The sequence below is a fragment of the Mustela erminea genome, chromosome 7, assembly GCF_009829155.1.
Source record: "Mustela erminea isolate mMusErm1 chromosome 7, mMusErm1.Pri, whole genome shotgun sequence".
NCBI lineage: Eukaryota > Metazoa > Chordata > Mammalia > Carnivora > Mustelidae > Mustela > Mustela erminea.
This window is the reverse complement of record NC_045620.1, coordinates 39,011,994-39,024,666: the sequence shown is the minus strand read 5'-3', so window position 1 is coordinate 39,024,666 and position 12,673 is coordinate 39,011,994. Positions and strand designations below refer to the sequence as shown.

The window sequence follows — 12,673 nt, the reverse complement described above, 5'->3', positions numbered from 1 at the left end:
TTAATACAAATTTATACAATGACCTAGTCACAGTAAACAGATCATCCTATATACTGTTACATACAAAAACCTGTACATGAATTTTTATAGCAACTCTATTGGTTATTTCAAAATTCTGAAGAGAACCCAGAGGTCCTTCAGTGTGTGGATGGTTGGACAAACTTTGGTATATCCATGCAAGGGACTACTATTCAGCAATAAAAAGGAATGAACTCCTGATAGATGCAACAATCTGAATGGACCTCAAGGGCCTTATGTTTAGTGAAAAACATCAATCTCAAAAGGCTACATGCTGTATGAGTACACTGATGTAACATTGTTAAAAATGACAAAACTATAGAGATGAAGAATGGTAGGGGTGCAAGGAGAGGAGGGCAAAGAGGCGGGTGCCACTGCAAAGAGAGTTCTTTTCAGGAAAATCAAACAGTTCTGTATCATGATTATGGTGATAGCCATGCATCTGTACATGGGGTAAAGCTGCAGAGAACTATAGACACAAACACATACAAATGCAGGTTAAAAAATGGTGAAAATGGAATAAGGTCTACAATCTAGTTAATAATAATAGACCAATGTCAGTTTCCTGGTTTTGATATTGTATATTGTATGATGTCACCATTGGGGGGTGCTTACACAGGTGAAGGTGAAAGATACATAGGACTCTTTGTACTGTCTTTGCAATTTCCTATAATTATTTCAACATAGAAAGTTTAAACAAACAAACAAAAAGTTTAAACAAAAAATGGCCCCAGGTATGAGAACCTGAATTTGAATCTGGGTCTGCCTAACTCTAAAACTTGTGTTACTGCCCTATACACCCTACTGCCAATAAAATCTGTTTTATTAAATATACCAAATACATATTATTTCTTATGAAGAAGTATAAAAATTACACAGAAGGCTTATCCTAGGTCACATTTAAAGAAACCCAAGCAAGTCGAAAAGTATTTTATTAGGAAAAACTTTAACTATTAAATCATTTTATTTATGGCAGGTAAGCCTAGCTGTTCCAATGTACTAATATTAACGTATGCATGGAAAGAGAATGTTGGAAGTTTGATAGAAAGTGATGTCTGGGCTGCTTTGGCACCATGACTGGGGGCATTGCCTCTCATTCTCCTCTCACCAGAGGCAGCTCTGGAATCTCCTGCCATGTTGCCTTGTTCACTTGAAAGATTAACAGCTGTTCCTCTTCTTACATACCAGGCAAACAAACTGCACAGCAGAAAGCTGTAAACAGAGTCATTACACTGTATATTTGGCATCTTTCTTCCATATACAGAGGAACTTCCTGATGAGGTTGTCCTTGTGAGATGTAGAACATGTCCAAATTGTAATATAATCTCAGCCAGACAGGTGACTAAAGTTGCCAAATGGTTTCTGGGAGTGAGTGAAAGTTGCTGCCTGCCTTCATATTAATTTATCAAACCCTTGTATACTATGTGGCAGCTATGAAAAAATTACACATACAGGCAAGGACAAGAATCAAAATAGTGATGGGATGTTTTCCCATTAGTTGCATTCTCCTGCTTAGCACCATTTTATTCTGTTTCAATAAAAATTATCCCATAAATATTGTAATTATTGATCAAATAAATCATTTTTAAAATCAGGGCCACACTGATTCACTATGTCAAGTCCTCAATGTTGAGTGTGTGCTACTGGTTAGAGGTGCTTTGGAGCATATGGTTCAATTACATATAGTTCAATCTAACACATACACAGTATCAAGCATTTATTAAGAACATAATGGCATGACATTGCTTTGGAAGTTAACACAGAAGATGGAAAAGACACCAGTCTGTAGCCGTAAGGGGGAGATACACAGGTATACAATTAGCAAAACCCAAGAAAAACCATAATTACTGCTATTATTAAGTGTGCTAAGATGGCCTATTCAGTGTTACGTTAATAACAAGAAAGACAAAACTCAAGAGAGAGGTCTTCAGGCATTTAAGAAGGAAATATGGGTCATTAATTGTATCCCACAGAGCAGAACTAGAATCAAAAGCTAGAAATTACAAGAACTTACAGGAAGGCTGTTGATATATAAATATATACATATACATATGTGTGTGTATATATATAAATATATTTTTAAATTTTTTTGAAATTATAGCTCATACGTTTATAGAATTTAGGGCATAACAAATCATTAATAACTTAGTTACTATAGTGATCTTATAAAACCTCTGTATGGGAGTTCATGAGATCCCTTCAAAGTGCAGTCTTTTCCAGAGGTCCCACAGGTCAGAGAAAACCAGCTTGATACCCAGGGCCACTAATGAACAGTCCACAGGGACTAGCTACAAGGGAGAGAGACTTACAGCCTAAGAGGTGATACGAGGACATAATTCTGTCCAAAAGAAATGATTCATATTGGGTAGAGATTAAATAACCAAGACATAGCCCCTCTCTTGAAGAGTTTTGTATTTTAGAGAGGTAACAGATGAGAAAGGAATTACAGAGGCGTCAGAAGAAGAGAAAGAGAAAAACAGCTCTGAGTATAGCAAAGCAAATACAGTACAAAGCAACTGATAGCCAATTCCACAGGAATAACAAGCTTCCCAACTTCCTGTGGGATTGCCAAAACGATGCTATATTAATGTTCCAGTCTTCCATGAGACCCCTCTGTTCACCCACCAAGGCATGTTCCTACTATCCTGTGTGAATTTTTTCATCACCAAAGGGAACCTTGCGACAACGTTGAACTTTACATAAATCCTGTACTTCTAGAAAACAGGGACTGCCAAAAAATTACCCCTCACCCTTCTGTGTTTCAGGAAACAGCTTACAGCAAAGAACTACTCATGCCCATATGACAAATAAACCTTGTGGATGGCTTCCTGTAACCTATGACAAGACCAAGAAACAGATCCTCCAAATTCCCATTCTTTCACTCATAAATGATTAACTGAACTGTCTGTCCCCATTGACCATTCTGGCCGGTCAATGGCTATTAACTGTAGTTGACCAAACTTCAGTCAGGCTTTTTTCCCTCGTTCAAGTCTGTGGACTTTGACCCACCCGTAAGCAATGCAAAGTGAACAACTCCTCTTGAACCACATCTCCCAAGAATCAGCTGACTTCAGGGAAGAATATTCTCTGATCAGCTCTCCAATCTTGCCACCAACTCATCCTAGTACCCTACCCCCATTCTTTTTATCCTATTTACTCCTTTTTAAAATAATTTTATCTTATTTTTTCAGTGTTCCACGACTGATGGTTTACTCCTTCCTATGAAAGAAAAGCCTCTTTCTGCTTGGTCTTTGAGATGCTTATAGATCTCATGACAGAAGTGGTTCTTCCTTTTGCAATATTCTTCCTCTGCCTATTACACTTCTCCTTACTGTAATCATCTTTTTGAATAAAGCCTCTCCTTACCTACGTCCAAATTAGTTTTTATTTGGCATTTTCAACCTGAAAAAAGCATACCTTTGTAAAACACAAAGTCATTAAATATCCTCTTATTATTGACATTTATTTTTAAAGACTCACAACTACTATGCATTTCTTGATATACAGCCACAAAATAAAATATATAGGAGATACTACTATAAAAAACAGTTAATTTCCCCAATGTTCAAACATAAAAATTGGTTATTAAAATAATTAAAGCATTCCATATCAAACATGAAAAGTAACAACCAAACAACTGTGATTTGGAAATCGCAGAAACAATTACTTTCTATTTTACTTTTTTCTGGTGTTCAATCATCTCTTTACAACCTCTTCAAAAGAAGGAAAAACCTTAATTTGTTTTTATGCTGGACAATTATTAACTCAAGCATGAAATCAACAGTAATAGAGCTTCTAAAGTTTTCTCAGCAGAACTTTCTGCAACAATCTACCACTCTTCCAGTGTTCCTGTACCATAGTCTCAATTTAGCATGGATACCATGAGTTAGCAAATTAACTGTAGCACATACATAAACTGGTCCTCAGTGTTTTTAATCCAGAGGGAAGTACATAAGATATTTCGACACCAGGAAGGACATCTTTTCATAAAATACTTATATTCCTGTTTATGAAAAATATTTTAAAATAATACTCGTATAACAAATACATCAAACACAAAAAATCAAGTACTCACCCGCGTTGACTATAGCATCTACCTCTAGCAATGTGATGTCACCTCTATAGAGAGAAACTTTTTCACTCAAGCTTTTCTTCACCTGTGATGTTTCCTGAGTATTTTCTTCTGTAATAAAAAAGGAATATATATCAATAGTAATAGTTTTAATTTACTTAATAAAAACAATTTTGATTCAAAAGCCAATATGGTTCATAATCTGATATACTAGACAAGTGGAAATAAATGTGTAAGTACCAGGGCTGTGGCTTATTCTCTATTTGTTATATATTCCTCAATACAAATGCAGTATCACTTATATAATAGGCATTCAATAAATTTAGACATGTTACATTGGTCAACAAAAATTCAATGTTATTATTATGAAAACACGAAATTTAAAATAAAATAAATAAAAGATGCACCACCACCACAACAAAATAAATTTTTACAGTGAACAAGCTTATTTCTAGTTTGTTCTAGTTAGCTAAAGTCATCCTTGAAAAGAATGTTCACTCAGAACAAAAACATGTAGGTTCAGCTCTCTGCTACTTCTAAGTAACAAATGTCCTAATTCTAAGTAAGAAATGTCCCTCAGAATGGGATGGATCAAGAATATTTGAATGGGTGGGGCACCTGGGTGGCTCAGTCAGTTAAGAGGTTGCTTTCATTTGAGTCATGATCCCAGGGTCCTGAGATGGAGCCCCACATCAGGCTCCCGGCTCAATGGAGAGCCTGCTTCTCCCTCTCTCTCTGCCTACCACTCCCCCTACTGTGCTCTATCTCTCTTTCTCTGTCAAATAAATAAATAAAATCTTAGAAAAATATATTTGAATGGGTGAAGATGCTTTTCTTATCAAACTGTAGCAGCCTTTCACTCAAGAGGGCACTGCTAGATTTAAAAGGGAAAAAGCTCTGCCCAGCACACAACAACCAGCAGGCTTGTATATTGAAAACAAGCAAAAACATCACATTCTACAACTTGACAGATTTGTCAATGTTTTATGGCAATACTAAAATTTGAGTTTCATTCATTTTTAACGGGTAGTAACATTAAGACATTAGGTAAAGCTGTATAACATCAATGTTTTAAAATACATTTACTATACATAAAAAGCTTTTCAATATACCTCTAGGAAAGCTGAGATCTATTTCTAAATTCTCTATTCTGTTCTACTGAATACTTCTTACAAATATATTCACCCTTTTTTTTTTTTATGTAAGTAATTTCTTGTTCAGCTCGATCCTGAGTTAGCAGTTTTTCAAACCAGTCAGCTTTTTCTCCATTAGTGCTGGAATTCCTTATTCAATCCAGTAGTATGGTCTCAAAGTTATTTAAACACTAGTGCTTCACAAGCCTATAGCCCAGAGGACCTGTCATAGCCCTTTCCATGGTCTGAGATGGTTACATTTTGTTGAAGAGGAAGCACTTTTGCCTGTGACTTCAAGAACTTTCAAGGAAGAGTCAGAGTAAAATAAAAGTTATCTGTGAATGATAAAAGACTTTTTTACATGATTAAAGATCTGAAGAGTTCATTATTAAAATAATGCTACTGATGAGGGAATTTGGTTATTTCTACAACATACAGTGTTTAAATAACTGGAATTGTAACTGATAATATTATACTAGGACTTATCACAGACAAAAGGGTACTGGCAAATTTATATAAACTTCATATAATTTCTTAAATATCTATATTTTCACAAATATAACCTAGGGAAGCTTAAGCATCACTTCTTTCCTTTTTTTTTTTTGGCTCTAAAATATTTATTTTTTTAAATTAACATATAATGTATTATTTGCTTCAGGGGTACAGGTCTGTGAATCATCATTCCTACACAATTCACAGCACTCACCATAGCACATACCTTCCCCAATATCCATAACCCAGCCACTCATCCCTCCCACCCCACCTACCAGCAACCCTCAGTTTGTTTCCTAAGATTAGGAGTCTCTTACGGTTTGTCTCCCTCCCTGGCCCCATCTTGTTTATTTTTTTCCTCCCTACCCTCCACAACTCCCCCGCAACCCTGCCTCTCAAATTCCTCATATCAGAGAGATCATGTGATAACTGTCTTTCTCTGATTGACTTATTTCTAAGCATCACTTCTTACTTAACAATGTCTCCCATACAATTTAAATATCAAAATATTTGCCCAGGGGCACCTGGGTGGCTCTGAGTTAAGTGGCTGCCTTCAGCTCAGGTCATGATTCTAGCATCCTGGGATTGAGTCCCACATCAGGGTCCCTGCTCCATGGGAAGCTTGCTTCTCCCTCTCCCACTCCCCAGGGTTGTATTCCCTCTCTCACTGTATCTCTCTCTGTCAAATAAATAAATAAAATCCTTTAAAAAACAAAATAATAAAATATCAAAAAAAAACACAAATTATTTAACATTTCTTTTTTACAAGGTGAAAGAACAAATCCTTTCAGATTTTTCAGGGGCTGTCTAGGAAATGTCAATTTCAGTTTAAAGTTAGGATTGCATTTTGGACTTCATTATGGGAAGTTGTAAAAAAATGTTAAAAGATTTGAACTCTTGATTAAATAGGATCGTAGATCCTCATGAAAAAATACTTAGATTCTCACAAACAAATATAATAAAGACAACACAAAGCACAGGAAATTATTTTGATAAGACACAGAATCTTTGTTTCCTAGGCAGATTACTTTAAAGGTAAAGAAAATGCCTTACAATCTCTTATTAAGAACAGAGCAATAATCCAAGAAAACGTCATCGTTTTCAGAGAGAAAACCCAACTCTAGTTTTCCATCAGTATATCATTGGGCTCATTAAAAAGAAAACAACAACAACAAAAAAACCCTTAATAAATAGATCCATTCAATCTTAGCCAGCTTGAACACAGAGAAAATTCCTCTTCTTCAAACCAAACCTTTTACTACTCTCAAAAATCCATTTGCATTTTTTCCTCTTCCTCATTCTGAAATAATCAGTGATCTTGATTTAGGGCAAAATGACTCTTTGCCTTAACAACAACAAACATCCTCCATTCCAAAGAAATCAGAGAGAGAGATAAACCATGATAGACTCTGGACTTTGGTAACCAAACTGAGAGTTACAGAAGGGAGGGAGTGTGGGGGGATGGGGTAACCTGGCAATGGGTAGTAAAGAAGGCATGTGTGATGATGAGCACTGGGTGTTACACACAATTAATGAATCGCTGAACACTACACCAAAAACTAATGATGTACTATATGCTGGCTAATTGAACATAATAATAAAAAAAATTTTTTAATCTTCCATTCTTTCTAGACTTTGCATACAGAGTTGTTTCTCTTTACCCTTATTATTTCTAATGGCTTCGAATGGCTTCATTTACATATATTATCATTTTTAACTATATGTACTCTTTATTTTACAGAGATGACTAAGTAAACAATCATAAATTGTAACATATGAGTATTCTGTAGCAGTCTAGCAAATTTTATGAATATACCATCTCTCAATTTCTAGAGATATTGTTATAGTACAAGTTTTACAATATGGCAAAAGGAACTATTTATTCACAAACTCAAATATATTTACTACCACACAAAAGGAAAAAGCAAAAAAAAAAAATTATGCTCATTAATTAGCATTTCAGTACTTTACTTAGAAATAATCTAGATTTACTTAATTTAATTTAGCATAAGCTTAAGATAAAAAGGTACTAAAAAGATTTTGGAAACTATTTTTAGGCAGACATATTACAACATTGAACAAAGTTCACTATCACCTCACATTATTTCCCTGTTATCTATTTTTACAGCACATGAACATTAGGCAAGCAAAACAAAAGCAAAAACCTAAAAAAGTTAAATACATGGATTTTTCTTTTACTGCTATGTGTGATATACAGGAAGTCATGGATATCAGGCAATTAATTTTTACTGCATTTTTACTTGTACATTTGGTCTTGGGTTGAATTTGTAATTTTTATAATTTAAATATCTAGTAGATATAACACAACCTTACTTGACTAATAAACTTAGTATAACAAAATGTATGCTTGATTATACTTATTGATGATAACTTCCAAGATACAGCTGTTTTATTAAACAATTAAACTAATCTTATTTACCAAAGTTTTATCCAAATCACATTAAAATATTTGAGTTAGTTTCTGTTTCTGGTAGCTTTAGAAATACTTAATTTTATAAGCTCTAATTTACCTCTAAGCCAATTTGAATAGACTTCTCCTTTATGGGATTTCATGGATTAATTTGGTAATACCATCCAGAAGTAGAAAAGTAATATGTATGTGTATACACACACACACACACACACACACAAACATACATACAAACAAAAATCTTACACTTTAATTCTAAAATTTTAACCATAATTCAGGTAAACACAGAAGTATACTCTGGTCTATGCTCCCCTTGATATTTTATCCAAATTATGTTTCTGGAAAAAAGAACAAGTTAAGGTAAGGTGTTCAATATAAGGGCTAATGCATTTTACCAATATTTGTAAGGGAGAATTTCAAGATTTTTCATTTGCTCTGATATGTTATCTTATAGAGTCTGTGGATTGAAATTTTAGAGAGAAACTGCCTGAGGAGACATCAAGCAGCATGTCTCCAAATCTTACCTGGTATATAAAACATGCAGTCTGCTTCCAAGTACCTCTTCTTCCTTATTTCAGCTTAAGTAGTTGCTTTTGAGAGCCCTCCGCTTCTCCCCAAGAGAAGCAGGGAGCCTGAAGTTCAAGTGACTCCAGGGAGTTGAGAAGCTTTACTGGAAGGGGAAAAGTTCTGCAGAGGGGCCAGAGGGATGTTGAAGTTAGAGATCTGATGTACATACCAAAGAATCCAAGGAAGTGGAAGGGAAGGTCAAGGATTAGAAGAGGAGGAAGGAAAATCAGAGGCAATGGGAAGGGAGAGATCTTAGAGCAGCCACTTTGGTGAGATCTTTAGTTTTCCAAGAAGCCAATAAAGTTCCAAACTATCCTTAGTAAAGCCAAGCCAGCAAGAAAGGAACTAGACAGAGATGGTAGAGCATACAGCCAGCAGGATCTCAAGAAGGGCATTTCAACGGACTAAAAAATTCCCAAGAGAGGAACAGGATCAAATACAAGGAACAGAGCGGTCTACAAAGAGCCAGGAAAAAACCCTTGCAGCCCGGGACTAAACCACTACTCAAAACAAAGAGCTAGGAAGAAAGACCTTCAGCCCAATAAGTACCTTTCACACAAAGAAGCATGGGGCTCTAAGTCAGCTTCTGAGAGTATACTTAGAATCTTAAGATTCTTCTAGGCTTTAACTGACTGTCATCCAGGGCACTGGCTTGGAGTCAGTCTCACCAACAGATCCCCAATCAATCAACAGTGAAGACAAGGCTTCCAAGATCAGATATAAAAGGTGATCAGACATCCAGGGTAGGGAATTCTCTTTAAATTGACTTGGCAAAATTTTTGCTAACACCAGGCTATGCAGGTCTAATAAAAACAGGACCTAGTCAAGAAAAGGACTTAGAGGAATCAAATTAAAGTCTGGTTAAAGAGAAAGTCTTTGTTAATGTCATGTGACATTCAAAAGTGGTAACTGGGAAGAAAAAAAGGAACTGTTCCTCTACTTCCTACTCTGAGGAATAGTAACAAATAATATTTGTTAACTTTGAATTGGTTTTATTATCATTTGTAATAGTTTGACATGTCAGAAAATACTGAAAGACTTAAATATGATGAAGAAAAGAAAATAGTGGACGTCCTATCTAGTTTACCCATCAGTGTAATCTCTACCTCTCATTGTCTTTGAGCTATTATATAAGTCTGTAAATTGCAGAAAAGAGAAAAAAATATAAATGATTCTTGTCCATAAAAATGCAAATAAATTATGTTCTCTTGAATGCAACTGATGTTGTTCTGTGGTCAATTTGCATTTATTTGTAAATTAATTTCAGAGTTCCTTACTACCTATATTTATGGATCCTTTAAATCCTCCTTTGAATCACAATTAAATAAAATTGTTGTTAAGTGTTCATTTTATATCCATTTAAGACATAATCTCATCTTTATAAAAACATTTTTATTTAGTTCCAGTTTATTTAATTAATACTTAGGTAACACTTACAAGGTACTAGGTACTATTACAACACTTAACAAATATTAGTTCTAAGCATTCTAACAAATCCATGTAGTATACATTACTAATATTCCCTCTATGTAGATAAGGGAGCTGAAGCCTATAGAAAGGAGATGGTTTGACCAAGTACACAAAGCTGGTAAGTACAAACCTGGGATCTGAATTCAGGCTGCCCATGCTCTTACCCAACATGCTAAGCAAGTTCTCATTTACCTATTTTTATCTCAAAGAGTCTAATTCTGAATGAGGTGCCTGTTATTTAAGTCCCTTCTCTCCCTTTATTGCAAAATATAGGAATTTCACCCCCCACAAAAGCCTTGTCCTAGAAAAAAAATATATAATTGGCTTATCAAAGTGGTTACTGTAAGGGCCTATTTAGCCAGAGCAAGCCTTTTTGTTGTTTATGCAGTAAACTTAGATTGACCCTGCCTCCCCAGAGGAACTTACTTAGAAACAAGTCTGGGAAACCAGTAAAATATGACTGAGCAGCCCCTGATAACAGAGCCCATATACCAGGATGTGTCAGGTCAGAGGGAGGTAACAAAGCTCAGAATACAAGGATGAGCCAAGCCAGGTGGAGACATCCAATCAGGAAAACACCTCCCTAACCACCCAAGAATGTGGGCCCTGCCTTTTGGGTGCCAATTCTGACCAGAGTGATAGGCTAGTTCAAATAGCTACTAAGGGTGAATTGTAATTCAATTGGCCACCTGTGTGTGGCCAGGCTCAACCACATGGTCTTTGCTCTATAAAAGTTAGTCTGTGAGACTGGGAAGAGTCACCTCTTTGTAAGAGACGGCCCTGGTGGGTCAGTTAGATTCTCGATGCTTGGCACGAAATAAAGCTTTGCTTGACCTTCGCTTTGTATCAGTCTCGCTCCTTTGACCATGGACCCAACTGTTACCATGCCTTGAAAATAATGCCAAGGCCTCAGTGGTTTCCTGCTACAATTTGACAATGTTTCATAATATAAAACACACCAGGGATTAGGGGATTATGTAATAAAATCAAATTTGTTGATATTAATCATGTATCTTCAATTTATATTTTCTCTTTTTTATTTCTTTATATAAGATTTGCAGATTCATTCATCCCAACACATCCTCTGCTTGCCCTGGAAGTCTGGTACTATTTACATTTATTACTTTATTCTGGATTCTCGAATTTATGTTACTATTTCACCTCTTTTCTTAGGCATCCATAAACCATTTTAAAGATATTGATCCTTTTTATGAGATAGGAATATAATGCAATGCTATAGTAAAAACAGCAAAAACAAATTGAATCAAATCTTATTAACTCACTAATGACAATAAGATACATAAGGAGTAGCAAGCTTTGTTAAATGAATCTTAATTAACTAACCAAAAGCATCCTATTTTAAAAGCGTAATTTTTAAGACTACAATTGATAATATAACAGAATTTTCATAAAAGTCATAATTATATTTTACATTTCAAATTTTCTAAAAATGTTGAACAAAATTGTCTTATAGCTTTCTCTTAGAACTGCCAAATTATCTAAAGGCCACTTGACAAAGAGCTAAGGGACCATTACTAGGTCACCTGCCCATGCTTGGAAAACTAAGATGCTGGAGGACACTCACATGAAGTGCCTAGGAATACTTCAAATTCTTGTGCTCCCATATACTAACATCCTCTGTATTCTAGCAACCATGGGCATGATACAGAAAAGCCACCAAGGGCACCAATGAGTTGACTGGTGGTCCCTCAACAAGGAACCTGCTGCCAGTGCACCTCTTCCATTCTGAGGATGCCAGAAAAATCAGCTACACTACGCTACAAAATCAAAAAAGTAAAGGTCAAGCAAATGTCTAAAGAAATTAATATTTAAATTAAATTAAATTTATAATCAAGATGATCAAAAAAATAATTTTGTGTTCATTAAGGGGCTTTAAGGACACACAGCCTGAGAATTAGAGGAACCCCAGAAATACAGGCTGTATTTCTGAGATTATATCTTAAAACTAGGCAGCCTGTTGATCTGCAAACCTCCATCTCCTATCTGATCAAGCCTACCTAATAACCATGATGCTATATTCCAGATTCCTGCCTGTTTTGCCCTTCCTCCTTAATAGCTCATTTCTTTAATTGGCTTGAGATTCAATTCCCCTGCCTTTCTTCCTAGCTCCAACTTCCATGGAGCTTCCATGGATAAAAAATCTCAACAACAGATTTTTTTTTCTCCCAGCCCTGGGACTCCAAGCCAACCCTGTCAGGGAAAGCCAAGAAAACCTACAGATAAAGTGCTCATAGGTAGGGGCCACTTCACCTGATTAGGGAGGCAAGTATTCCGGTCATGATGGCCATGCTAAGTAATGCAAGAAATAAAAAGCCCAGCAAAGATGAACTCCACCTTCTAGAAGAATGACAATAACACATACAAAAATAACTTCCATACAAGGAAGATTATTACCAATGCCATAACAAAGACTCAAAGTGCTTTGAGTTTCAGACAGGGAAATAACATTCAGTGAAGTTTTATAAAAGT

At 35.5% G+C, this 12,673-nt stretch overlaps 1 protein-coding gene across 1 annotated transcript in view; it reads right to left on the bottom strand.

Moving 5' to 3' along the window:
• Positions 1-12,673, bottom strand: part of MACROD2 (mono-ADP ribosylhydrolase 2) — a 1,971,474-nt gene that overhangs the window by 1,882,584 nt on the left and 76,217 nt on the right. The window contains exon 3 of the mRNA XM_032351448.1: positions 4,094-4,201. Within this exon, the coding sequence (XP_032207339.1) occupies positions 4,094-4,201 (108 nt within the window). The remainder of the gene's footprint in view (positions 1-4,093; positions 4,202-12,673) is intronic.